This window comes from Charadrius vociferus, unplaced genomic scaffold (assembly GCF_000708025.1).
Source record: "Charadrius vociferus isolate BGI_N301 unplaced genomic scaffold, ASM70802v2 scaffold398, whole genome shotgun sequence".
NCBI lineage: Eukaryota > Metazoa > Chordata > Aves > Charadriiformes > Charadriidae > Charadrius > Charadrius vociferus.
In genome coordinates this window covers 471587-498053 of record NW_009649571.1, presented here as the reverse complement: position 1 = coordinate 498053, position 26467 = coordinate 471587, and the positions used below count along the sequence as shown (strand labels likewise).

General features: G+C 47.6%; 1 protein-coding gene across 1 annotated transcript in view; it reads left to right on the top strand.

Moving 5' to 3' along the window:
- Positions 1 to 24848, top strand: part of RABL6 (RAB, member RAS oncogene family-like 6) — a 58842-nt gene extending 33994 nt beyond the window's left edge. Inside the window, exons 9-15 of the mRNA XM_009890270.1 lie at positions 6102 to 6460; positions 8685 to 8850; positions 18810 to 19028; positions 19685 to 20033; positions 21879 to 22056; positions 23968 to 24017; positions 24651 to 24848. Of these exons, the coding sequence (XP_009888572.1) occupies positions 6102 to 6460; positions 8685 to 8850; positions 18810 to 19028; positions 19685 to 20033; positions 21879 to 22056; positions 23968 to 24017; positions 24651 to 24848 (1519 nt within the window). The remainder of the gene's footprint in view (positions 1 to 6101; positions 6461 to 8684; positions 8851 to 18809; positions 19029 to 19684; positions 20034 to 21878; positions 22057 to 23967; positions 24018 to 24650) is intronic.
- The last annotated feature ends 1619 nt before the right edge of the window (positions 24849 to 26467 follow it).

The window sequence follows — 26467 nt, the reverse complement described above, 5'->3', positions numbered from 1 at the left end:
CCGGTTCTTCCCCTGGCCTGATTCTCCTCTCTGCCTGCCACATCTCTTGCTCTGGTACTTCTCCTGCAGCTTCTCAGATTTTAAATTTTCAATGCTGGCAAATTTCAGCCATTTCTGAGTTCCTGAATCCTTATTAAACAAACAGCAATGACTTTTTTTTTTTTTACTCTGTTCTGAATTTGTATTTAATTTGCTCAATTTTTCCATCTTTAGTTGTACCCAGTTTATCTTCTGTCACAAGGAAAACTTTTTATGTTCAGCATGCCTGTTCCCTCGCTGAAAAGTGCAAATGGAGAAAGAGTTTTTGGGGAAATGTGGAAGCTCTTCCTGCATGTTAATTTTTTTCAGGAATACGCCACGGGTGGAAACATTTGCAAAAGTTAATAAGAAGCACATTGAGTATGGTTTTCATGAGCTTTTACATTTGGCTGCATTTTTTCTAGTATTGCTCTTTTTTTTAATATCAAAAGACAAAATTTAATTTCAAGGGTTAAGTAATTGGCTCTCTTTGATTTAACTCTTTTCCCCCCCTAGGGATTAATATAAGTTAGTCAAAAGCAATACTGAAGTTATCCTTTGTGAGATATTCCATCTTCTTTCACACTCAGCTTTGAAAAGCTTCAGAAAATTGTCTGTAAAGCACCGTGTGATTGTTTGATTTGTAAGCATGTGAAGTCCAACTTCTTCACAGGACTGCTTTGTAAGAAATTAATTTTTCAGATCCTTTTGTGTAAGAGCTCTTATGTGGACCGTTAGTCAGACCTCGTAAAAATACGTTCAGTGCAGTTGAACTTCAGATTTTCTGAGATGCTGTATGATCCAACTTGCCTGTCCCAGGTTTGCCACGTGAGGGAAATCCTTCTGGGTCCTTTCCCAGCAGTGCCATACGGCTGTCACCTGCCTGGTCAGGGGATCCTGCATAGCCAGGTGCTTCCATCCAGGTAGGAAAGATGATGGACTAGTGACTGCAGAAAGGCATTTGCGCTGTCCTGATGAGGCCTCTTCTTTTGGGAGACACACTCCCTGCATTAGACAGCTTGATTCACTTTATTGGGTTTGGGGGTTTTATTTGGTTGTTTGGTTTTTTCCACATTGAGCATAGCTCGTAATTTTGCGAATACTGTGGTGCTGAGTAGCACCAGCACTGTCTGTCAGGAGGACCTGCCAGTCGAGCTGTTCTCCCCTATCTTCAGCTATATTGAAGTACAGGTCTGGAATCACACCAGCTAAAGGCTGAATTATCAGTTAGGAAAGTGAAACCGCTTTTGCTTTGTCTTCCCCTCGCTGCACCTTTATCGTTTCTGCTGTGAATCACCGTTGCCATCAGGCAGATCAGGAGCCGGTGCGCTGGGCCTCTAGGTCAAGTTTTTTGTGTGGGGCTGCAGTAAGAATTAATTGCAGCTGACCCTATCGTCATCGCCCTTGTTAGAGAAGTGGAGATAACAGAGTGTGTCCAGTATGTTGTGGAGGGGGGGTTAACTGCATCCGTTTTGGGTCAAGTGGAAAACCGGAGGAGCTCTTGGGGAGGGGCTGTACTCTCCCAGGTCTGAGCAGCAGGATTCAGCCCCGCTGCAGAGTTGGTTTCGCATTCAGGGACCTGAGCTTAGGGGTTAGGAATCAGGTTCAGTACTTTTAATGAGCCCAAAACAAACATGTGGAAATCCAGCCTTCAGTAAACCCGGTTAAATTGATGTCACACGGCCTATTAATCCTCATTTTCACAATTAATAAAATAACCCAAAGCATTTCTTGCCACATGAAGTACATTTGAAAAATTGATCCCAGCACGTTGGAACTGGGAGCCAGAAAGTTCCAGGCTGCTCCCATCTTCAATAGTAAATGAACATGAGTGCTGACAATTTTAGGAACTGTGAGTCCAACAAGCCCTTTTGTGCTTTTTTTTTGTTTGCTCTGGGAGCAGAGCAACAGTAACCTCAGGCCCTGATGAATTTTTGTTCCTGCAGAGCATGTTCATCTTTAAAATTACATAAAAGTCTCCTCTCCGAACAGGTCCAGCTGACAGTGAATTATTCAGGGGTTTTGAGGATGTGGACTTGTTACTCGGTCTGAAGTGGAAGGATTGAAAGGCAAACAAGGAGCCCATGTGGGTGAGGACAGATAACCCACCTGGACTTGCGTGGCACGTTTGCTGTGTCTAAGTCTCAACGAGAACAAGTGTACTCAGGTCACAGCATGATTTCGTCTTGTGCATTACGGAGACCTGGTCTGCTACACCTAGAGTGGACATGAAGCTGCTTGCTTCACAGGAAGATTTTTGAGTGAGTCCTTTTGTGAAGGGCTGGCAAAATGATAGAACAAGGAACACAGTGGCCAGATTGTATAGAATATGAGAAAAAACAGACACGTGGCAGGTTTGGCCTGGTGCGTTCCCAAAACAGCCACGCTTGTGCCTCTGAAGAGTGTGCGTAAAGCCAGAGAAAGCATTCATGCATTATGTAGTATTTTTGAAGTGTGGAGGATGCTTAGACACCTCCACCCTGGAAATTACTGAGAGCTTGCTGGCAGCGTTTTCATGTATGCTGTTTTTCCGCCCACCTCCTTCACGGAAGAAAATATGAATATGAAAACTGGTTTGTGCAGCCCATATAAAACCAGTATCAGACCATCCTTATTTCCCTGGTGTCGTGGCACGCAGCACAGCGCTTGGCCCACGTGTCTGGTTGGGGATGAGGACGGTGACATGAAGCACACGTGCCACAGCTCTCGTGGTGCTGTGCTGAGGTAAGAACCTGTGTCATGCTGTCCCCAAATAACCATTGTATCTTTCTAGTAAAAATAACTTGTTCTTAATGCCCTTCACATAATGTAGGTGAGCAAGGCACAGGAGCAGGTGCAGAAGCCTGCATGTGTGTTACTCTCCAGACTGGCTGAGCTGGAGGGAAGGATGACACTCTTTATACTTCAGTTGTGTAGCATTTTTTCCCTCCAGCTCTTAAAATTCATGTGTTTCTGCAGGAGAAACAGGTGGTAGTCGCAGCCCTCCCTCCCTCTGGAGCTGGCTGCTTGCCCAGAACAAAGCAGGTTGTTTCCAAAACAGGCAGCTTTGGTCCTACATGATACAGTAAATCTTCAAATACCCTGATATTGTGAAGAGTGTCCTGTGCTTTGTTGGGTCCAGCTTTAAGTACTCTTTGAGCTTCGTATTCTGTGTCCTAAAATGACTATATATGTACTTTGTATTGTACTTCATACGGGATCCTTGTTCCTTAGTCTTCAGTGTACGATCATCTTAGCCTGCGTGAGTCACCCAGTTGCCTTGATGGTGGGACCCAGCATCCCAGTCAGAGAGTCGGAGGTTGTTCGATTCTGTTTTCCTGTAACGTTGGTGATTTAGGTGCTCACATAAGCAGCCGGAGAGCTCAGCTCAGCCAGGAGAGCGAGCAGTGCTGGCATCAGTATCTTGGACACTGGATGCGGCGGTGACCAAGCTCGTGGGCCTTCCAGTGAGGATCGCTGTTGCTATAAACAGGAACAGGGAGGCATGTAGATCAGCTGGGATTAATCTCTCTTCACAGTTGGGAAGCAGGAGTCTTTAGCCCTGAGTAGGGGTTGGGAGGAGGACGGGTGAGTACCACAAAGCAGAGCTATTCAGCCACCCTGCCTTTGGCTCGCCAGGAGCCCTGTATCAAAGCTCAGAGGGGAGGAATGACAGAATTCAGCACTCAGTGCTTCTGGCATGGATCTGCAAAGCCACACGTCCTGTGCAGGCAAGTCTCGTGGATGGGTTTTCAGGCCACAGCAATTCACATGGCTTTGTGGATTCAGAGCATTCGCTTTGTTGGACAAGGGCTGAATTGCAGGTACCCTTGGTTTATCTTTCCCTCACCACAGACGCCGTGCATAGTCTGCCTTGAGGGATGCTCAGTGGTGCGTACGGTGACCCCCTCCTCAAGAACGGAGTGATGTGCTATTGCTCGGCCCTGCAGCGCAGTGACAGCAATGCATTGAAAATACACTGTTCTGGTTTTGCGGTGTGTGTGTGTGATGCATTGTGCACCTTCCAAATAAACCTGATGCAGTCTCCACGGAGCTCCGTGCAAGAGTTAAGCTCCTTTATGTTTTCTCTTTGGCGCATGACGAATCATGCATCATTTTCAGGGGAATGTGTTGTCGCACAGCTCACCCCAGCTGCTAGTCCCCTGGGAGGGAGGATGCTGGAACAGATACTCTGTTGCCTGCTCTGATCTCAGCTCTGCCAGGAGCTTGTTTTGTTGTAGCCGGTCCGCTGGGTGGAATAAGCACATAAGCCTTGCCCAAGATCCCAGTGGAAGCGTCAGTGAGGCTACCACAGTGTGGCACTAATTTAGGTGCCCTGACGGCGGTCCTGCGGGGACAGACAGTGGATGGCTGTGTGACAACCAGGCTCTTTTTCTGCTCCTCCCAGGCAGCGTTGCGATTGCAGCCTTTAGTCCGGTATTCTGGAGTGAGTCAAGTGAGTCTTTCCTAGACGTTCTCATGTGGTGAACTTGGAGCAGGAACACTTGTTTCCTAGCCCCTGAGCAGATGACTGTTTCCTTTGTACTGTTGAATTTCTTCCTATTTCTGTTATTCAGGATCATCCAGTTCTTTCTGTATCTTGTCCCTATCCTCCTCTCTGCCGATGCTGCCTCCCAACTTGCAACCTCATGAGCATTTCCCTGGTCTCTGTGCCACTTCATTAGAGTGCTGAAATATATCTCAAGGCTAATCCTTGAGGAACTCTACCAAGGGTTTCTCTCCTAGCTAACAATCCTTTTTAGTGCTACCCTTTTTCTCCACTTCACCCAGTTCCTTAGTTAGGAAGGTCTCCTGGTTTTCCAGTTCAAGTAACAGCTTCCTGGGGATGTTGTTCTCTATGGCTCCAGATACCGCTGGTCTCAAAGTATGTTAGTTTGTTCCTTAAAAGTATATCAGGTTGCTGCTTAAATAGGAAATGATATCTCAAGGGAGTTTAGAGTATTTTAGCCCCTGCTGTTTGCTTTCTGCTTAGCAGTCATTCCAGCGAAGGTGTCTGTCTGGCTCAAGTCCCTGAAGGACGAGGTTGTGCTCTGTATGGGGGAGGAGTCTCTGTTTTGACACACTCGTTGCCTGGAGCACAACTGACTCTGTCTTGCAGAAGCAGTTGAACCCAGAGCCTCTGTGCTCTGGGGTCATTAGGCTTGATGAAACGAGAGGCGAGACCATGATGTGCTAGATTGTATACATGATACTTCACTTTGGGCATCCTCTTTATATCTGTCAGATGTGCGGCAGGTAGCAGATCTTCTTTTGAGACCATTGCGTGGTGAAAGCGTGGCTTTCTGTTAGTGTTTCTTTGCATACAGCTTGTGAAAAAATCGCTGACCAAACAGGCTGCAGAAGGAGGCTGCAGCAGGACCAGGCTTGGTTTCCTTTTCGCAAAGGCTGGAGCATTTCACCCTCTCTAGCGGTACAGGCTTTATTGCTCTTCTAGTCAGGAATCCAGCCAGGACCACAACTTGCTTCAGAGCTTCTGCTGCTTGGCTCCACTGCGTCCCACACAGAGGGGGAGTGTGTGCAAGGGGAGAGACTGACTGTGTATGTGCGCATTGCGAGAAGGGTAATTGCAATCAGTCCTCTGTGAGCCCTCTGGATAGCTCTTTTCTTTTGACGCTCAAGGATTCTCCTCGCAAATCCATTCTTGGCTGAAAAAAAGAGGTTTTTATAGCATTTGAGTTTTCTTGAACATTCTGATCTCTTCTGCAGAATCTAAAAATGTGCTATTCCTGTAGCACTTACTCCCTTAGAGACATATGTCCAAGAACTGACTTAAGGTTGTGTTTCAAGCCCTGGCATGTTGTTACAGTCTGTCTATCCAGGGAATTCCCAGCAGCATTGCAAATGTAGGTTTCATCCTGCAGTGCAAAGCAGGTTGGGATTCTCCACACCTCAGTGCAGGCCGGGTGAGCTTAGCTCACATGGGTGAAGCAGATTTGTTGTGGCCCAGGGAGTCACAGCATCACCGAAAGCAGACCCGTGTCCTCCCAGCTCAGCACATAGCCAAAGCAGCCCTGCATCCTGCTCAGTTCTCTGTTGAGCATGTTTTCTACATTCCTTATATTTGCAATTTATCTTCCCTGCAGCTTCCTTGAAATGATGGAAGCCCGAAGTCGAGGACACACGTCACCACTAACAACTAATGGGCAAAGCCCTTCCTCTGGCTCCCAGTCACCCATTGTACCTCCAAGTTCCACATCAACGGGCAGCTCCAGCCCGGGCACCCCACAGCCGCCGCAACTGCTTTCCACAAGCTCCACCATCTCTCCTGAACCCCCCCCATCTTTTTCACCAGTGCCTGCACCTGAGGCCCAGCAGCCGCACGCACCTCCGCCAGCTACAGCCTCCCAAGCACCTCCGGCTGCAGTCCCGCCACTGAAGCGCAGCATTATTTCACGTCTGTTTGGGACATCTCCTGCGTCAGAGCCCTCTCCTCCCCAGCCAGGTAGGTGCTGCATTGCAATGTCTAGGCAGGGTGTTTCTCTGTTTTCCTTTCATTTTTTCCCCGCGAGAGGCTGAGCAGATAGGTGTCTGAAGAACACAGGCCCTGTGTGTGCAGAGCGTGTGTCCAAGGAGAGCTGTGCTGTCGCTTTCTATTTTTCTCCTGATCGGCGTTTTGGTTTGTCTCTGTGCTGGGCTTGGATGGGGACTGTGTCCAGCCAGCTGCGTGCTGGCTGGAGCATGCTTCAGGAGGAAGGTACAGAACACATGGGGGACACTAATAAAATAACTGTCATTGTCTTAGCAGGAGCACATATGCCTCTTGAATAGCAAGAAAAAAATTGTTAGAGAAGCTATTTGAAGCTCTGCCTTCACAAAAGTCTGGCAGCTCAAAGGGGCTCCTGTGTGTTAACGGAGAACAGCGGAGTGCTGGTTTTAAAGGTTATTCAGCCAGAAATGATCACGTAAGTCCAGGCTCTGCAGCGGATTCCCCTCCAGGGAAATATGCTCCTTCAGAGATGGTCTGAGGAGGAGGGCAGCCTGCCTTGACTTCTTCCTTAGCACTAGTACACAATGGAGCAGAGTAGCACAGCGTTTGGTCCAAACCCCTGCTGGACGAAGTTGCAGGTCTGAGGCATCGAGGGTTTTGTTGCATGCAATTTTGCTGATCTGAACCTTAATTTGCTTGTCACATTCGCTTTGTTTGCGAAGCTAACTGGAGCTGCAGAGCTGGCTCTGCCTGAAAATCATTAGTGTGACATGGTTTGAATCATCCTTTGGAAATACCTTCCCTCTCAAACTGTCAGTCCCTAGAGCTCACAGTACTCTCGAGACACCCACAGAAAGAAAGGAGGAGGTGCTGGGAACACAGTTTGCAGTTTCAGATGTTGAAATCTTTCAGTTTTAGATCTGCACACAATGTTCTGCATCCTGAATCTGTTACCAGGTATGACACAGTACTCCCATTTTGGTTTGTTGGTGACTCTTCCTACCCAGAAACAAACAAAGATGAGCAAATGTTAGAAATCCCTTGTCAATAAAGAACCCTTTGTCATATTGATATGTAGAAAAAAGACATGTGGTCTACTGCCAGTGTTACAATCTTTGGGGTTTGTTTTTTTTTCTTTTTTGTCTTCTTTTTTTTTTAACATCTACCATTTAGTTTGAGAACTGTGTTAGGCTTGTGGCCTGCAGTCTTGGTATCTCAAGGGTGCTTTTTATGAGGGTTGCAACAAGCAGCTAGGAAAAGCTGATCTGGCAGTGTTACTAAGTTTATGTAGTGTGCCAAGGGTCTACACCTCTACTGGAACATACCTAGGGACTAGCTAATTGGAAAGCAGTGAAATATCACTGTCACAAAGTAATACTTGGGTTTTTTTATGGGAGCTGCTATTTAAGCTTTCCCTTGAAGTCTTGCAGTAGTAATTCTTTTGGCTGTGTTTTTTCTTACACCAACACTACTCTATGGCATTAGTAATAGTGTTATTTGCATGCAAAAGTGATCTGAAAGCTGTACTAGTAGAGCAAAATCTAGAAAAAAAAATACAGATCTTGTTCACCCAAAAGAAAAGAACCTAGATGTGAAGTGCAGTCTGGGCAGAAGAAAACATTGAATATTGCAAATTCTGAAAAGGTTAATTGCGTTAGACTTCTTGGTTATGCTAATTTCCTGAGATTCATCCGGATACTTTGAGGATGGGTAACGGTGTCTCTGCAAATAAGCTATATTAAAGCAAATCTCTATTTGCAGTAGCTCTTGAGCTTTTGGTTACACAGCACATCTGAAAGCACAGTGTGAGAAATCCTGCCTTTGACAGTTAGAGTTGAAAAAGCAAGAGGAGGTGTGTGGGTGAACTGAACAGTCTGGAAAAGGTAAGAGAATAATGAAGGGACCTCACACAGGAGCGGTGCGCACAGCATAGGTATAAAATCTGGCTGTGGTATAGTCAGTTGTAGCTTTCACTGTAGAGCTGGTAGCTAGAGAGTTTTTCAGACTATTTAAGAGCCTGGGTCAGCCTGGAGCAATTTAAACCATGGCGGCCACATGTGGTCTGTAAGTGCCTTCATGCAAGATCCTGTACAGGTTTGAGTATCCTGTTCATAACCTTCCTCTTCCCTTGCTGGGTAGCCAAGGTCCTGCTTCGTGGCTGCTCTCACCCTGGGCAAGATAGATCTGTAAAAAGCGAATTTCTGTCTTGCTTGTGGTGAACCCTGTGTTGCTAATACAGATCCTGCTGCTGCCACTCCTCCTCCCCACGCTGAAGCCCCTGCAAAAGTACAGAGCGTGGAGGACTTCATTCCTGATGACAACCTGGACCACAGCTTTCTAGAAGACTCAGCCCCACAGAAGGACAAAGGGAAACCGCAGACTAAACACCGTGTCGATAGTGAAAGGTAAGGAGAGGAGGATGGAGGGAGGGTGAGACAGGGACATATCTGGATGTGCAGTCTGAAGGATGAGTCAGGCCTGGCTAACCTGTTGCAACTGTTCAGAAAGTGATTGCAGAGCAATTAGCTGCCCCTAAACCCTTCTGGCTGCAGTGTAGTCAGTCGTAGCATTCACTGTCTCCCGTTTAATGATACGCACCGCTCCCTGGGAATGAGGAACAGCAGTAAAAGCTAGTTATCACCTTCCTGGTTTTGCTGTCTTGCTTTCATGCTCAGTGTTAAACCACTGGGTTGATTTGGGTCAGGAAGGGATTTCCTTTCTGGCCAAATGTGCTGAAACATTTGAGGTATTTTCCTTCTGGAACACAGTGCACTTTGCAGCGATGCTGTGTTTGCCTAATGAATATGTTCCCGCTGCAGAGGCCCAAAACACGGCCAAGTTCCTTCATGGCCTGGTACTGCCAATCCTGAGGCATTATAAAGGGGTTTGTGTTTGCTGGAGAGCACTGGGGCGCACTCCATGGGTCAATGGCATTCTGGAAGGAAGGATGGAGAGGGTCGTCGATGGGAGTGTCATTGGATGCTTGTCTGCAGATTCCAGAAAAAATCTTAATGGGTGCTTTTCCTTTTCTCTGTCCATTTCAAATGTTCCTTCCTGGCATTTTCTCTGTAAATGGGAGAGAGATGGATTTGATGGGTGGAGTGTTTGGCAGATAAGGAATTAGCTGGATGGTAACATCCAGAGAGTAGTGGTCAATGGCTGAATGTCCAGATGGACATCAGTGACGAGTGGCGCCCTTCAGGGGTCCATGTTGAGACCAGTACTGTTCAATATCTTTGTCAATGATATAGACAGTGCAATGGAGTGCATCCTCAGCACACTGCAGATGACACCAAGCTGAATGGTGTGGTTGACATGCCTAAGGGATGGGATGCCATCCAGAGGGATCTTGACAGGCTGGAGAAGTGAACCCATGTGGACCTCATGGGGTTCAACAAGGTCAAGTGCAGGGTGTTGTACCTGGGTTGGGGCAAACCCTGGTATCAATACAGGCTGGGGGATGAAGGGATGGAGAGCAGCCCTGCTGAGAAGGATTTGGGGTGTACTGGTGGATGAAAAGCTGGACATGAGCCAGCAATGTGCACTGGCAGCCCAGAAAACGAACCGCATCCTGAGCTGCATCCCCAGCAGCGTGGCCAGCAGGGCGAGGGAGGGGGTTCTGCCCCACTCTGGGGAGACCCCCCTGCAGTGCTGCCTCCAGCTTGGGGGGGTCCCAACATAAGAAGGACACAGAGCTGTCGGAGTGGGACCAGAGGAGGCCACAGAGATGCTCCAAGTGCTGGAGCTCCTCTGCTGGGAGGACAGGCTGAGGGAGTTGGGGTTGTTCAACCTGGAGAAGAGAAGGCTCCAGGGAGACCTTAGAGCCCATTCCAGTACTTAAAGAGGGCTTATAAGAAAGAGGGGGACAAACTTTGTAGCAGGGCCCGTTGCAATAGGACAAGGGGTAATGGTTTTAAACTAAAAGATGGTAGATTTAGACTGGATATAAGGAAGGAATTTTTTACAATGAGGCTGGTGAGACACTGGCCCGGGTTGCCCAGAGAGGTGGGAGATGCCCCATCCCTGGAAGCATTCACAGCGAGGCTGCACGGGGCTCTGAGCAACCTGATCTAGTTGGGGATGTCCCTGCTCATGGCAGGTGGGTTGGACTAGATGACCTTTAAAGGTCCCTTCCAATCCAAACTATTCTATGATTCTATAATTCTGTCCTCCAAATGGCAGAGAGCTGTGCTTATGCTGTAGGCTGGATTTTCTTTTTTTTCTTTTTCTTTTTTTTTCTTTTCCTGGCTTGGATGTTTTTTAACCAAAAAAGGAGAAAGGGGATTGTGTGTACTGAGCTGCTCAGACAAGAGGATGTGCATCAAGCTGTCTGAAAGCAGACTGTCACTTAAAAGGTGACCTAAGCACACTCACAGGCTCTGCATCCCTCTGCTTAGAATAGTCCTTGCCTGCTGCCTCATGTTATCAACACTGGATTAAGCAGGAGAGTAATTAAACGCTGATATAGCTTATCTGTGAACGTGGTGGATTCTGCATCTTTTGACATCTTTGTCGTGATTCAGTGTTCTCTAGTTCAACCACAACAACTTGAAATCAATGCTGTGTGTGAGGCTCGATGACTGTCTAATGCAGGTCAGCCTGAATCATCATCCCTTGTGATGGCAGAACACGTGGATGTTTTATTAAAAAAAAGAAAAGAAAGAAAAAAAAAAAAGTGATGATTGCTAGAAGCCTGCTGGCCTACAAAGTGTCTTGTTTGTGGCTGTGGCTGAGCTGGGATATTTTTCTGTATTTAACAAGGAAACATCAGAACCAAGCCTGACCTTCCTGGGGTTTACTGAAGGACTGGGTCCTGGAGCAGCCTTATTGCTCTTTAGCTGCAGTTCTTGCTGTGGGTAGACAGCTGGGTGTTTAACAAAGGCTTCTCTTCTCCAGGATCTCAGTCATTGGAAGCAGATAGGTGTTAAACTATCCAAAAAGCCAAATATCTCAAACAGTGGTGCAAGAGCCCTGCTCCTTGGTTGTAGAGTTGTCACATTCTTGGCTGCTATGGTTCCCTTCTGCGCTCTGTCCTCGCTCTTAGTCGCCTTCCAGTGCGTATGAGCTGGTGGGGGCAGAAAGAGAGACACCTTTGGGCTTTCACAGAGCACAGAGAAGACACCTGTTCACAGCTTCATGCTTTGACGACAGCGGTAACCACCTGCAGTTAAAACAGCTCTATTTCCCTGGGGAGAAGACCTCGCAGCACATCCCTGCAAATTCAGATGCTCATTATTTCTCTGTAGCTTGGCATCCATGTCTTGCTCTGGTTTCTTTTGTAGTCCACACAGTTTTCTCCGTGGTCTGGCAATTTTACCTTCTCTTTCTTGCCAAAAGGGCCAACCACAATAAGCCAGATGTGCTGAAATTCAGAGATGGAGATGTGGTTCTGACCATCACCTGCAATGACTGATTTCCTTCAGGATGCCAATTACAACCCCACGATGCCCAGGAGCAATGTAAGAGTTCTGTAAGCACCGTCCCTAATAATCAGCTTCTACTGCAGTGAGTAGATTGTTGTAGTTGCAACAAAATCTACCACTGCAGAAATTTATCTCTGACCTAAAGAACACAAAAGTTCACTCAAACCTAATGGAGATTCTTTTGGTTTTAAAAGATGAAATACTGGAAGCTGCTTTCCTCTTGCATCTGAGTGAGGAACACAAAACCTGAGAACATACTAGAGAGATGCGTTCAGCAGATATCTTATGCAGCTTGCCAGCATTTCTTCTGGGTGTGCTGTAGCCCAGTGTAAGCTCCGAAACTGAAGAGCCATTGAAGAAGTGGCAGAAGAATGGGCTGCGTGTTGAGAATTTTGAAGTTACTTCTCTTACCCAAATAAGAGGGGTTGCCTGGCTGTCCGTAAGCAGTTAGCAGTCTTGCAGTCAGCTCATGTGCTCGTGCCTTAGTGCGTAGCGCTTTTCATGTGTGAAGCAGAGATGGTTACATTCAGAGTGGTTGAGGTTGGAAGACACCTCTGGAGGTCATCTGGTCCAACCTCCCTGCTCAACCAGGGCCACCCGGAGCTGGTTGCTCAGGACCACGTCCAGATGGCTTTTGAATATCTCCGTGAATTGTGATTCCACAACTTCTCTGACAACCTATACCAGTGCTCAGTCACCCTCACAGTGGAAAAAGTGTTTCCTGAGGTTTATAGGGAATGTGTTTCAGTTTGTGCCTGTTGCCTCTTGTCCTGTCATTGGGCACCACTGAAAAGAGCTTGGCTCCATCTTCTTTACACCCTCCTTCAAGTATTTAAATATGTTGATAAGGTCCCCCCAGGCCTTCTCAAGTGTATTGGATTTGCATGGTGAGGTTTTAGTAGCTGGGGGGCTACAGGGGCTTCTGTGAGAAGCTGCTAGAAGTTTCCCGTATGTTGACAGAGCCAATGCCAGCCGGCTCAGAGATGGACATGCCGCTGGCCAAGGCTGAGCCTATCAGCAACAGTGGTAGTGCCTCTGTGATAATGTATTTCAGAAGGGGGAAAAAAAAATGCATAACTGCAGCAGAAGGGAAGAGTGAGAATATGTGAGAAGAATGATTGCAAATGCCCAGGTCAGTGAAGGAGGGGGAGGAGGTGCTCCAGGTGCTGGAGCAGAGATTCCCCTGCAGCCCATGGGGAAGACCGTGGTGAGGCAGGCTGTCCCCCTGCAGCCCATGGAGGGCTGCAGTGGAGCAGATATCCACCTGCAGCCTGTGGGGTCCCCATGCCGGAGCAGGTCAATGCTGGAAGGAGGCTGTGAACCCGTGGGAAGCTCGCACTGTAGCAGGCTCCTGGCAGGACCTGTGGACTCATGGAGAGAGCAGCCCACAATGGAGCAGGTTTGCTGGCAGGACTTGTGATCCCACAGGGGACCCACGCTGGAACAGTCTGTTCCTGAAGCACTGCACCCCGTGGAAGGCACCCACGCTGCAGCAGTTTGTGAAGAACCGCAGCCTGTGGGAAGGACTCACGTTGGAGAATTTCATGGACAACTGTCTCCCATGGGAGGGACCTCACGCTGGAGCAGGGCAAGAGCATGAGGAGTCCTCCTCCTGAGGAGGAAGGAGCGGCAGAAATATGTGATGAACTGGCCGCAACCCCCGTTCCCCGTCCCCCTGTGCCACTGGGGGGGAGAAGGTAGAGAATTTGGGAGTAAAGTTGAGCCCAGGAGGAAGGGAGGGGTGGGGGGAAGCTGTTTTAAGATTTAGTTTTTATTTTCTCATTATCCTACTCTGATTTGATTGGTAATAAATGAAAATCATTTTCCCCAAGTCAAGTCTGTTTTGCCCGTGATGGTAATTGGTGAATGATATCTCCCTGTCCTTATCTCGACCCACGAGCCGTTTGTTCTATTTTTTTCTCCTCTGTCTAGCTGAGGAGGGGAGTGATAGAGTGGCTTTGGTGGGCACCTGGTGTCTAGACAGGGTCAACCCACCACGTCTAGGCTAAGTAGTGAGGCGCACGAGGCCCTGACCTCATGTGAGAGATGCTCCAGTCACTTAGTCATCTTTGTTGCCCTTCGTTGCCTCTCTCCAGTATACCCATGTGTCTCTTGTACTGAGGAGCACCCCAGACCTGGACACAGCACTCCAGGTGTGGCCTCACCAGTGCTGAGCAGAGGGGAAGGATCACCTCCCTCAACCTGCTGGCAATACTTTGCCTAATGCAGCCTAGGATACCATTAGCCTTCTTTGCAGCAGAGGCACCTTCCTGCCTTATGTTCAACTTGGCATCCACCAGGACCCCCAGGGCCTCTCCTGCCAAGCTGCTTTCCAGCTGGGTTGCCCCCAGCACGTATTGATGCATGGGGTTGTTCCTCCACAGGTGCAGGACTTTGCACTGCCCCATTTTGATCTTCAGGAGATTCCTGTCAGCACATTTCTCCAGCCTGATGAGGTCCCTCTGGGTGGCAGCATGATATTCTGACGCATTCTGACGCCGTGATTGATCAAAGTTTATCAAGAGTGGCCTTGCAGTGGTAATCTGCCAGCTCCCTCAGCACTCATGGGTGCATCTCATCAGGTCTTTACTAGCAAGACCGGTCTTGCTAGTAAAGACAGGGGCAAAGACGGCATTCAGTACTTCAGCCTTTTCCATGGCCTGTGTTACCAGGTCCCCCTTCTCATTGAACAGCGTGCCCACATTTTCCCTAGTCTTTCTTTTGTCACCTATGTGCTTATAGAAGCTCTTCTTGTCCTTGACATCCCTGGCCAGATTCAATTCCCTGTGGACTTTCGCTTTCCTGATTTCATCCCTGGATGCTCAGATGATGTCTCTGTATTCCTCCCAGGTTGCCTGTCCTTGCATCCATCCCCTGTATGCTTCCTTTTTGTGTTTGAGTTTGTCCAGGAGCCCCTTATTCATTCATGCAGGCCTCCTAGCATTTTTGCCTGACTTCTTATATGCTGGGATGGACCACTGTTGAGCTTGGAGGAGGTGATCCTTGAATATTAACCAGCTTTCTTCAGCCCTTCTTCCCTCCTGGGCCTTATCTCACAGGACTCTTCCAGCCAAATCTTAGAAGAGGCCAAAGTCTGCTCTCCTGAAGTCCAGCTTGCTTTTTACCTTCCTCCCTGACCTCAGGATCCTGAACTCTACCAAGACTGTCTTTGACCTTCCCCTTCCCACTGTGGGGCTTCCTCATTTTTTGTGGGTGTGAGGTGCTCTGCTGAGAGCACCTCTCCTTGTTGGATCCTCTATCACTCAGAGGAAGAAGTTGTCATCAATGCACTCCAGAAACCTCCTGGATTGCTTACGCCCTGCTGTCTTGTCCCTGCAGCAGATATGGGGGTGGTTGAAGTCCATGAGGAGTAGGGCCTGTGAACATGAGGCTCCTCCTATCTTTTTAGAGAGGGCCTGATCCACTTGTTCTTTCTGGTCAGGCAGCCTGTAACAGACACCCATAGTAGTGTCACCTTTACCTGTCATCTCTTGAATCCTCACCCATAAGCTCTCAGTTGGCTCCTCATTCATCCCCAGGCAGAGCTCCATGCGCTCCAGCTGCCCTCTCACAGAGGGGACGACTCCTCAGGGAAGTGAGGAAGGTCTTACTCTGGTTGGAAGCAGGATGTTATGCTGTGCAACTGAACTGCTTCCTGAACTCGGGGCTGTGTTTGCTTCCATTTGTAAGAACTTGTTTGCTTTTCTGAGCTTCAGAAAGAGGTGGTAGTCTGGTATTTCTTGTCCATTTTGTTGACGTAGGGAATTTGTGTGAACTTCTCCCATTCCCTGCTCCATAACATCTCTAAACAATGGAGCAACAGTTGACATGTAGCAGTAATGTTAGAAAAAACCACTTTTTTTTTCTTAATTGTGCTAGCAGTGAGGAATGAGCTCATGCCTGCGAACTAAGGCTGCTCTTGCCCGAAGATCAGACAGCTGCTGAGACTTTCAGCACTTACTGACGTCTATTGGTGTTGCTATAGCTAAATTCAAGCCCAGATCTACGGAGATTAACAGAGTCCTGGGTTTTGTTTAATGGCGTGTTATAGTTCTCTAGCTTGCAATAAAGAGAACTCCCAAAATCAGTTTCTTTACCAGTTAATTAGGAAGGCAGTTCAATCTCCCAATTTGCTCTTTCAGAACTTAATTTGCTGCTCTTTAGCCTCATGCCCTGAGCCAGTGTGCATGTGACTGCACTGGAGGAGCTAATCTGGCTCCAAACAGGCTCCCCTCTTCCCTCCTGCTGGGTCAGGCTGGCCTGGGTCCATGGGTGGGCTGTACGTGCCTGAAAGCGAGTTTATGCTGTACCTGACAGTATTCCTGATCTGTCTTCTCAGCATCACTACATATTTATCTTAAACATTTGATTAGATTTCCTTGTCCTTACATCTGAAGGGCTTTGAACTGGTTCTTTGCTTTTATGGCATCTGTTATTTATATAGTGGTACTCAGCTGCACTAGACCAAGTGAGGGAAGCTGAGGACACTGGTTTGCACTAGAATACCCTCATCTCCTAGAACGTAGTCACGCAGGCTCCTCCTGCGGCTTGTGATTCCCTCAGCTTACCTACCTTATTAGAGTTTGGGTTTTTCTTCTTTCTCTAACCCCAAAAACTGATGTGGCAAGAGGATCCTGCTGGCTGCCCGTGTGGCTGTCTCTGCTGGCCATATGGCAGGGCTGGTGGAACACGGTCAATACAGGTTTGAGATTGTGTGCTCAAATTGCAGCAGGATTTGTTTTGTCACCAGCAGCCGTTCTGTGTATGCGACGGAGGGCTCCTTGAGGAAACCCTGACGTGCTCTTTGATCAGTAGCTCAGACGCAGACCTCGGCGAGCGTAGTCATTTTTGGTGGGTACCTGTGCCTGCGAACACGTTGGCTCAACACTAACGCAGGCTTGGCAGCGCATCAAGTGTTGGAGAGAGTGGTGCAATGTGCTTGGTTTCGCATGCTCTGAATTTCTTCCAGAACCTCAGGACCACAAACTGATATTAATTTTGCATTGTCAGACCTTGTTTAGACTGCAGCAGTGATTTTCCTGACACATATTCACTCAATTGCTTTGCTCTTAAGCTGTCGCTCAACGATTTGTGTGGCAGCTGTAGATGGAGGCTGTGTATTCACTGCAAAAGGAGATGACCCACTTTGTGCGGGTGTGCGTAGACATGTGGATGGTCTGTTTGGGCTGGGAATGCTTTAAAGGCTGCAAGTTTCGTATGGTGTGCGGTAGGAGGACAGTGACAGCAATCTCTGAAGAGTCCCCATGCTTAATAGAGCAGTGATGTGTTAAAGAAATGCAGTGTCACTACTTCAGAATAATATCCTGCCATTTTTAGGATGCAACTCCATTTTCTTTTCAGCACATTTCAAGAGGAAAACCTGCCAGTGCTTTGCAGACCTCGGAAATTGCTCACTTGTAATTCCTCCAACCTTGGAGGCTGTTTTGGGCACCAGTTTTCTTCTCCTTTGTGTGGGACAGGCTCTGTGCCTCCCTTCTGGCTCGGTATGAGAGCAGCAGTGTTAATGATGAAGGGGCTCTTCAACAGCCTGCCTCTGCTTAGCTGGGATCTGCGCTGTGAGTCCTGAAAGCAGAGGGATCCACACCAAAAGCAGAAGGAGGGAGTGGATGTTAGCCCTGATCTTAGCACTCTAACCCAGACAAGCATTGATTGTAGTTGCTCTCAATGTGCTGCACCAGTTGTGATAAGTGTGGTGTCCCATATCTCACAAATAACTGCATTATCTGTTGGCAGATGTGTTAATTCTTTAAAACTAACTTGTAAACCAGTAACTAGCCATAAGAAGAACCAGAGTGAGTAGTACCTTCAGCCAGACTGTGTTAGGGCCTTAGGAATTTCCCATTCCATCAGCACACCATCCTCCACTGTCTCTTCCAGTGTTGGCCATGTGCTAGGGACTGGGAATACCACCTTCTTCCAGATTAAAGATTTTAGGGGTTTGTGATTCCTTTTATGCCTCTAAAATCTGATATGCTTCAAGCTATAATCATTTTTTGTCTGTGTGTAAAAATGAAGGCTGTGTTTGTACAATCAATATTGAGTCATTAAAAGGACAGTGACTGTTATGTACAGTGGGTTATCAGGAAGGAAGTGGGTATCTGTTGCAGATAAAGCAAACAGAATGAGGAAAGGTAGTGTTCATTAGCCAAGACTGGGGAAAGTATCTATATTCCTGGCATGAGCAAATCCTTCAGAAAGTATTAAAATTGTTGAGTCCTGGGGACATTTGGGCAAGAATCCTCAGCTGGTAATTTAAGCTGCAAAGCTCTCTATTAAGATGCCTCTGAACACGTAACTGTGTTACGTCCAGGGAGCCTGACAGACTCCAAGCTCTAAAAAGGTGTCCTTAGGTTAATTTAATTTGGGGAATGTTAAAGCATGGCTGTGGTGTCTGGGTAGCTGCCTGCTTCAGGGAGCACCAGAGAAACAGAAATAATTCCAGGAAGCTAATAGCTGTAAGTGAATTCCCATAGTAGTGGCAGTATATGATCAGGTTTAATTACAGGATGTGGGGATTAAGGCAGGTGGTTCCCACGATTTAATTGGCTGATCCTTGCATGTTGGACCAGAGATGTTCTGATAGAGCTGAAGCAAGAGCCTGCTTTGTAGCACTGAGGCTCACCTTTTCCAAGCCACTTATTTTCAGCTTGAGCGGTAACAGCCACTGTGTGACACATCTTTTTGTGGCCCGTTTTGTACAGGGCTTGTGCCAGGCCTACAGCCCGTGGGTCCGGCCTGGCTGGGGCAGCGGCTGGGCAGTGTGCAGGGGGGAGGCTGGCAGTGCAGCTGCCCGGGCTGAGGGACGCTGGCTCTGAAGTTGGCTGGAAAAGGCAGGCGAGCGGCAGTCTGCTTTCAAGGGGAGGTATGTCTGTCCTAGCACATCCTAGGGGTGCTGTGTCTGATCATTGTCTGTTTTGCAGCGATGGAGAGGCACCCGGGGGGAACCCCATGGTGGCAGGTTTCCAAGATGACCTGGATCTGGATGACAAAATCCCCAGCAGACCTATGCTGGCAGCAGAGCAGGTGCCCAGCAAGAACGTCACCCTCTCCAGCGAGGAGGAGGAAGAGGAAGAGGTGAAGGACTCTAAGGTCGTACTCATATCTGATGCTGACATCAACACAGAGCAGGAAAAAAAAAGGTACGAAGCACAGCCTGAAGCGTGAGGTTGTGCTGACAAACTTGGGCCTCTTCTCGGTCCTGCCACTGACTTCTGCGGAGCCTCTGGGAAATTCTCGTGTCTCTGTCAGGCTGTTCCTCGAGCTGTATGCTAGGGCTGTATTTACTTTAGGTGTGACTGCTTTATGCAGTGTTTTCTGCGTGTAGGCAGCCTTTGAGCACTGTGCTCCTGTGGTCACTGGTACTTTTCTGTTTAGGAATCACCCAGCCTTTTTCTCAAGTTTGAACAAGAAACTGTAACTGAGCACCTGAACATCTGTTCATAGCAATGTGAGGACAGAGGTGTTGAGTCTTGTGGTGAAGGGAGGAGAAGTCATTCACCACACCCTGTGCTGGAGAACAATGACTGGATCATGTTCTCCACGTACCACATCCTGTGGGTGATAGTCAGGCATCGCCCGCCGGCACAGGCACCTGTGCATTAGCATCCTCAGGGACATCCTTCAGCCTCTGAGTGGTACATGTTTAAATACACACTCCCCCCAGGATGAGCTACCTCTCCTGTTGAGACACACATTGTAGCCCTTGAGGCAGGCTCAGCTATTAATTGATGTTTGTGCTTTGCTTCACAGAGTGGGAGTGTGGACGGGCTCTGACAATTTGTTTCTGTCTTCTCAGGTCTTCCAGAAATTCTCTGAAACCACAGAGTGAAGCAGTTTTGACCAAAGCAACTGACCTGAAGCCTCCTGACAGTTTACCTCCACGTTCTGGGTCCGAAAGAAATAGTAGCAGCAAGCTCAACACTAGCCTGCCAGCTGCTGCTGCTGCCACCCCAGCAGCAGTCCAGGCCCCAAAGACCACTTCCCAAAGCAAAGGACACGCTCTCAAGCAGAAAGTGGTCAAAGAGGAAAAGCCTGAGGAGTCTGACAGTGATCAAGAGGGACCAATAGCTACTCAGATGCTCTCATTTGTTATGGATGACCCAGACTTCGAAAGTGAGGATTCTGACAGCCAGAAGAAGAAAATGGTAAATAACATGCATGAATCGCTGTGCGCTGCTGTGAAGCTGAGCTTGAAGTGTTGAGGCATCTCACTGAGCAGAGCTTTCATCTGCTCTCCCATCTCGCAGTGGCAGTCGCAGCAAGTCAGGTGCTAAGCAACCTGAGGAGATTGATATAAGCACAAACCCACTAGTGCTCTGGTAGTTGAAGCCACATGGCAACAAGGTTTGTGCTTACGGGTTTTAATGTGCTCTTTTTTCTCAGTAAGTCCAAAGTACGGTCAGTCCATCAGTGTGGAAGGTATGAAATATGAAGCTAAAGTTTTTTCACCCAAAGTTTAAAACATAGAAGTGTGTACCTGGCAGAGAGAGAGAACAAGTGAGCTCCCTACAGTCAATCCAGCAATGAAAAGGCCATAACAAAATTTGCTTGGCAAACCTCCTTACTGAAGTAGGAAAATCTGCCAGGGAAGGACTTTCTGGTATAGCCAGGTTAGCCATTATGTCTCTGTGATGCTGAGCTTGGGGAGCTGCGCAGTGCTGCCTGCAGGTGTCTGCTCAAACACAGGGCGCAGCAGGAGTCCCCTCTGCACCCGTTGTGTATTAAAGATGGAGAAAACACAGGCGTCTTCTCTGGGCTGATGGGAACTTGCTGCTGTGGCTCTAGGTATCCCTGACTTTGGTGATCTGCACTCGCAGCCAGCAGAGCAGTCTCTAGAAGCTGCTAACTGTGATTTGGGATGGGTAGTTGTTGTTCAGCGGTACTCCCGGTGTCTGGGTTAGCCAGTGTTCAGGAGTGTTCTATGTGTTTGCATCATTCCAGAATCCTGCAGAAAGGACGGTTGTCCCAGTTTCTTTGACCTTGCCTATGTGTCATGCTGTTTATTAAGGAATTTTCCATTCGTTGAGCAGCTTCAGTACCTGCTTTTGCTGGCACCTTAATATGAAAGCAAAAGTATTTGCAGCAAATTTACTTCTCTTAGAATGCAATGATGAGAAATGGGATTTGTGAGGGAGTTTGCCATTGCAAGAGCGTCAGGGATATGCCCTACAGCTTGTGAATGCTTTTTAAGTCCAAGGTTTACGAGTCAGGCAAAGGAGTAAGAACACCACCATTAGCAAGGAGGAGGGAGGCATTGCCTACGTCAGCCACAGAGGTTTGGTGGTCATGTTTGGTCAGTATGGAGGATATAAAGAAAGGGTGGTTAATGAATTCTGAAGAGGATCAGTTGGCTGGTATCAGAAGATCATTAAACTGCATTTCCATTACCATCACGCAGAGACAGAGGAGTTTGGGGTGATAACTGGTCTCTGCAGTATCCTGGTTTTCAGCCCACGCTGAAAGGGCAAATTTGCCCTGGGAGCACATTCTCTTTTGATTTGTTGAAGGGAGTTATTGTGCACACGCATTGCTTCCTTGGCCGTGCTGCACGTTGCCTCTGGTACCTCCCAGAGCTATGCAAGAAAAAGGTTTTGTCTGTCAGGTCTGGAGGTGTTTTCAACCTATTAGGTTTGATTTTCCCCAAAACAGAGGTGCCTCTCTAGGGCAGTTAGAGGCTGATGCTGTCGAGCTAACACGGTTGAAGGTCTCATTTAATCCCTTTACATCAGAAATTTGATTTTGGTAGCACAAATGTTAAGTTATCAGAGCACGCTTTCTAGTACTGATGCCACCGAGATGTTTTAGCGAGGCAAGAAATAGATAGATCTTATAAGATGAAGGGCATTGATTTCCAGGCAATAATAGCTTAGTTGATCTACCATTGCCTCCCCTCCTCCCCACCTGCTGGCATCTGACGTCTTTGTATACAAAGTGCTTAGAGATTTTGGTTGCAAGATTTGTCTATGTTGTCTGCCTTTTCTTGTCTCTAGGATGAATTCCCAGTCCGGGAAGATCTCTCTGAAATATCTGATGATGATACCTCATTGGCAAAGCCGCCCCAACCTGTGAAATCAACAGTGCACTCCTTTAAACTGAAAAATGACTCAGATCTCTTCGGTTTGGGTTTGGAAGAAACTGGTACCAAGGAGAGCAGTGAGGAAGGTAAAGGTCATGCCTTGTCTCCACTCTTGCTGATTTTGTTTGTCAGGCATCTGGTTTTTTCCAAAATGGTTCCATGGTGTTAGCAAACCAATTTGCACTAAATAAAATACCCTGTAACTTCATGCAGTGCCCTGTGAGTCTTTAATGTGGTTTAACATGGCATAAATAATTTTCTTTAAGTTTTTTCCCATGGGGAGGGGAGGAACTGGCTTGTCCATGGCGTCAGCCATGTATTATTTCTGTCCCAGCTGGAAGCAGGAGCACATCAAGGCCAGTCTGGACATGGCCTTGGGCAACCTGGTCTAGTGGGAGGTGTCCCTATCTATGGCAGGGGGGTTGGAACTCGATGATCTTCAAGGTCCCTTCCAACCTAAACCATTCTATGATCATTCACAGGCTGCTTCTGTATAAGGCTCCCTGCTTAGCCTTGCATGCCTGGAAGTGGTGCTCAGCATTGCAGTGCCCACCCCCTCAAGAATTTGGATCAATTTGAGCAAAATGCTCTGGCATACACTACCAGTTTGCTCTTCTATTTTGGGGAAGGGTGGGGTGGGGTTCTGATCACAACCTAAGCATTCCTCAGGCTTTTTTTTTTATTCCCATCCCTTGAGGGAACAAACCTTACTTGCGCAAATAATTTCTGCTGTCTTGGCATTACTGCAAAGCAACTTCCTATAGATCTGCCCCTGATGTCACCACGAAAGATGAGAAGTTAAAGACTTAAGGGGAGAAAAAGCTGTAAGCAGCACCAGAGAGAGATCTCTTTGAATAGCTATTCCAAAAGTGTTCCAAGGTGTCACAGGCTGTGATAGCTTCATCAGCTTGTCGCTTTGAGTTGCTGAACAGCACAGCTTGAAATAGCTAGTAGTGTATCTGCAGAGGCCCGGGTCAATAATTTAACTTCAGTTTAGCATCTTTAATAATTCAACGTGGGCTTCTCCTATCTTCTCTTTCTGCAATAAATATAAAAATGTGTTTTGGTAGCCAGTCAGCTGGAGCTTGACCAGCAAGTAGACTTCTCTGTGGCTGACTTGTATTTACAGATCAACCAAGGAAAAGAATGTGTAGGTAAGACTGGCAATCAAATACCACACATGAAACGCGGTGCAGTTATAAACCCTCCTGTAAAACAGCCAAGTAGATACTCTTCTGTTCAAGGAGTCTGTGCAAAGGCAGTGGTCTAATTAGCAGCCGAGTCATCAACCACAAGAACATGAGACAAATGATTTGACAGCGATGGACTCTGGGACTCATTCGATAGTGTGAAAGCAGCCACCCCTTTAGAGCAGAGCTGCAGCACTGACACTTTGGCCTCGTGTTGTTATAATTTCCACACACAGTATGAACAACGGTCCATGCTGGCCTGCTAGCGTGCTCCCATCTGCTGGCACCGTGTCCTGAATCGTCCTTCCGTTACTACCTCGACTCACGGAAGCACAAACCGTGCCTGGTGGGATTTCTGTCTGCCTTCGAATATTTAGTGGCTGGAGGGAAATTGTTCCCAGAAGCTCTTTTTCAGTTCTGGAAATAATAATCTGGTCCCCAGTTTGCCCTTTGGACCAGTTTGTAGAGCTGGTCTCTGTGTTTGTTTCTTAGTAGCTGTGATACAGTGAGCATCCAGGTCAGTAGCTGTGATACTGTGAGCATCCAGGTCAGTGGATGTTCACAGAATAACATAAATAATACAATGCTTATGATTCAACTAGATGTATCTGGTTAAACTAGGGAGTGACTGCGGGGGCCTATGTTGGTTTCTAAAGGGACACAGTTTGTCCTGAGGAGTAGGGTTTGCCTTTGCACATGGCTCCAGGATGGAGCATTTTGTTCTCAGAAATTGGGGCAGGGCAGAATTGCATCTCTTACGGTTTAAATTGATTAAAAACAATGTTGGGTTTTTTTTTTTTTTTGTTTGAACAGATAAACAACCTTCTAAGGAGAAGAAGAAAAAGAAAAAGAAAAGCAAAGAGGTACTATTTAATTCTTCAGAGCTGACTTGCCATATTATCTACCAACCGAGGAGAGGGGTGGCCTTCTATGGCATACTCTGTGTACCTGGTGGACTTCCTTCCATTCTCCCATCCTCCAGCCAGATCTGTGCCTCCCAGGCTCTGCACACCGCTAACCTCTTGCAGCTTAAAAGCAAGCTTTTAGAACAGTTGAACTTTGAAAAGGCACTGTGTGAGTCTGTAAAAAATAGGATTAAATAGAGCAGTGCATCTCTGCTGGGCTGAGTCTGTTGATAGCACCATGACTTTTTCCAAGCAGAGGGGTGTTCCCAACAGACCTAATCTCAGAGGCAGTGAGGGAAGTCTGCAGGAGGCTTCATCTTTGACATTTCTGCCTGTCCAATACTGTGGTATTATCTGGCACAAACTGCTTGACAGACCACTGGTACATGTAAACCAGATGGTCCCGCTTCTCTTCTGTCCAAACTCGCAGAAGGGTCTTCTGGAATTAACTCCAAGGCAGCCTTGGTAGTAGATGCTTCACCCTTAGTCACGTTCCCGTCAGAGCCAAGTTTCAGGGCGATGTATGCTGGGTTACTGGCATGCTCAGAGGATTTACTAATCAAATTTACTAATCAAATTCTCATTTTGCAGGAAGAGGAGAAGTCTGTGAAAAAGAAGAGCAAACACAAGAAGAGCAAAGAGAAGGAAGAGAGCAAAGAGGAGAAAAAGAAAAAGAAAAAGAAGAGCAAGGAGAAAAACAATGAGATAGATGAACTTGAGGCTTTTCTTGGAGGAGGAGGAGCCAGCGTGAGCAAGCCGCGAGGAGGTGGGGACTATGAGGAGCTGTAGGCTGGCTGCATGTACGCGCAGCGGACTCTTCTATTGTGGCTGTCTCCATCTTTTCTTACGAGTCCCACCAGGACAGGTGCAGATGTGTAAAGCCTTGGCCATTTGCCGTATATTCTCTCAAAACAGCTGGCAAAACAAAAGCTTTACATCTATGTGTGCTGTTCTGGTGCATTCGTTACACAAAGAAAATCGAGCTGAGATGTACTTGAGTAAGGGGAAGGTTCAGGGCACGGTTCCCAGGCCCGCTTCCAGGCTGTTGTTTTTTCTCCTTGCAGAGATGCCCCATCGGTAGCTGGCAGGGTGTGGGAGGCGAAGGGGACCTGCCTCCTGCTCCACCCCTGCTATATTCCACTCCTGCACACCTGAAATTCCTGTCTTGTTAAGAGGAGTGCAACAAAACATGCCGCATGAACGCATCGTGCTCGCCTGTCTCAAGTCTTTAACTTTTTATCCTTCCTATTTTTTTAATGAGAAAGGTGGTATTGGCCATTGCTCCACCCAGCAGTTGATGAGCTTTAAATCGAGCAGATCAGGCTATGATACAGCTCTCTATAACAGCAGCCGCAGGGCCAGAGTGAGAGAGAGTGCGTGTGATTTTGGAGTCCTTTGAACGGGACCTTTCTGCACAGCAGCTTAATTAGCACTCACTGGTGCTGCTGTTGGAATTCATGAAGCCCCATTGATTTCCGTGGCCCCAGTGTCTCAGACACTACATGTAAGCTGCTATGCAGTTTGGGAAAACAATGCAAAGTGCAAAGCTAACCTGAAAAAGAGAGAAAAATCTGTGCTTTTCTGCATTTCCCACCCTTGAATTTGCATATACTAGAATCCCCTCCCTTCAGTACCTCTCAGGGACACGACTCTCACGTGGAAATGAAGATATCCAGAGCTTCAGAACTGTCTACAGGGAAGTGTTCTCATGGCAAGGCATTTGCTTCTCAGGCATTTTACAGTCACGCTGTAAAACATGGGCTGCCTCTCTGCACTGAGAGGGACAACCACAGTAGCTCAGACAGCATCCTCCCTGGTCCAGCTTCCGTCGATACTGCAGCTGTGTTTACTGGGCCAGGCTGCCCAGCAGCCGACGTGCTGCCTTTCCCTCCTCAAGTGGAGAGCCTCCTCCTATCCCATGAGTTTGGGGAGCCTTTTCATTTTCACTTTGAACTTAGACCGGTGGATTGGTACCTGCTCAGCAGCATTGGTTGCCGTTGGGTGGGCGCTACAGGCCAGCCCTTCGCACTTGCCTGTGTCTCAATGAGCAGCCCCTGTGTTTGATGGAGCTTCTTAAGGTCTCCATACCCCCTTCTATTTTGGTTCTGGTGTCCCTTTCACAGCTCAGACAGTGAAGCTCCCTCAAGGATCTGTGCATTACATTGCCCTGTTGCTTGCAGGTTGATTTGAGGTTTGGTTTTGTTCTCCCTCTCCCCTTTTTGTTGTAAAATGTCAACCATGAAATCCAAAGCAGGGTTCCCTTCCAAAACTCTATAAAGCATGGTGTTTTTTTGATCTGTTATCCAGCAGGCAGTTACCTGCTTCATTTTTCTTTTTCTTTCCCCCAGCCTCCAAAATACACTTGTAACTCTTTCACTACAAAACCGTTTTTTTTGCTGCATGAGCAG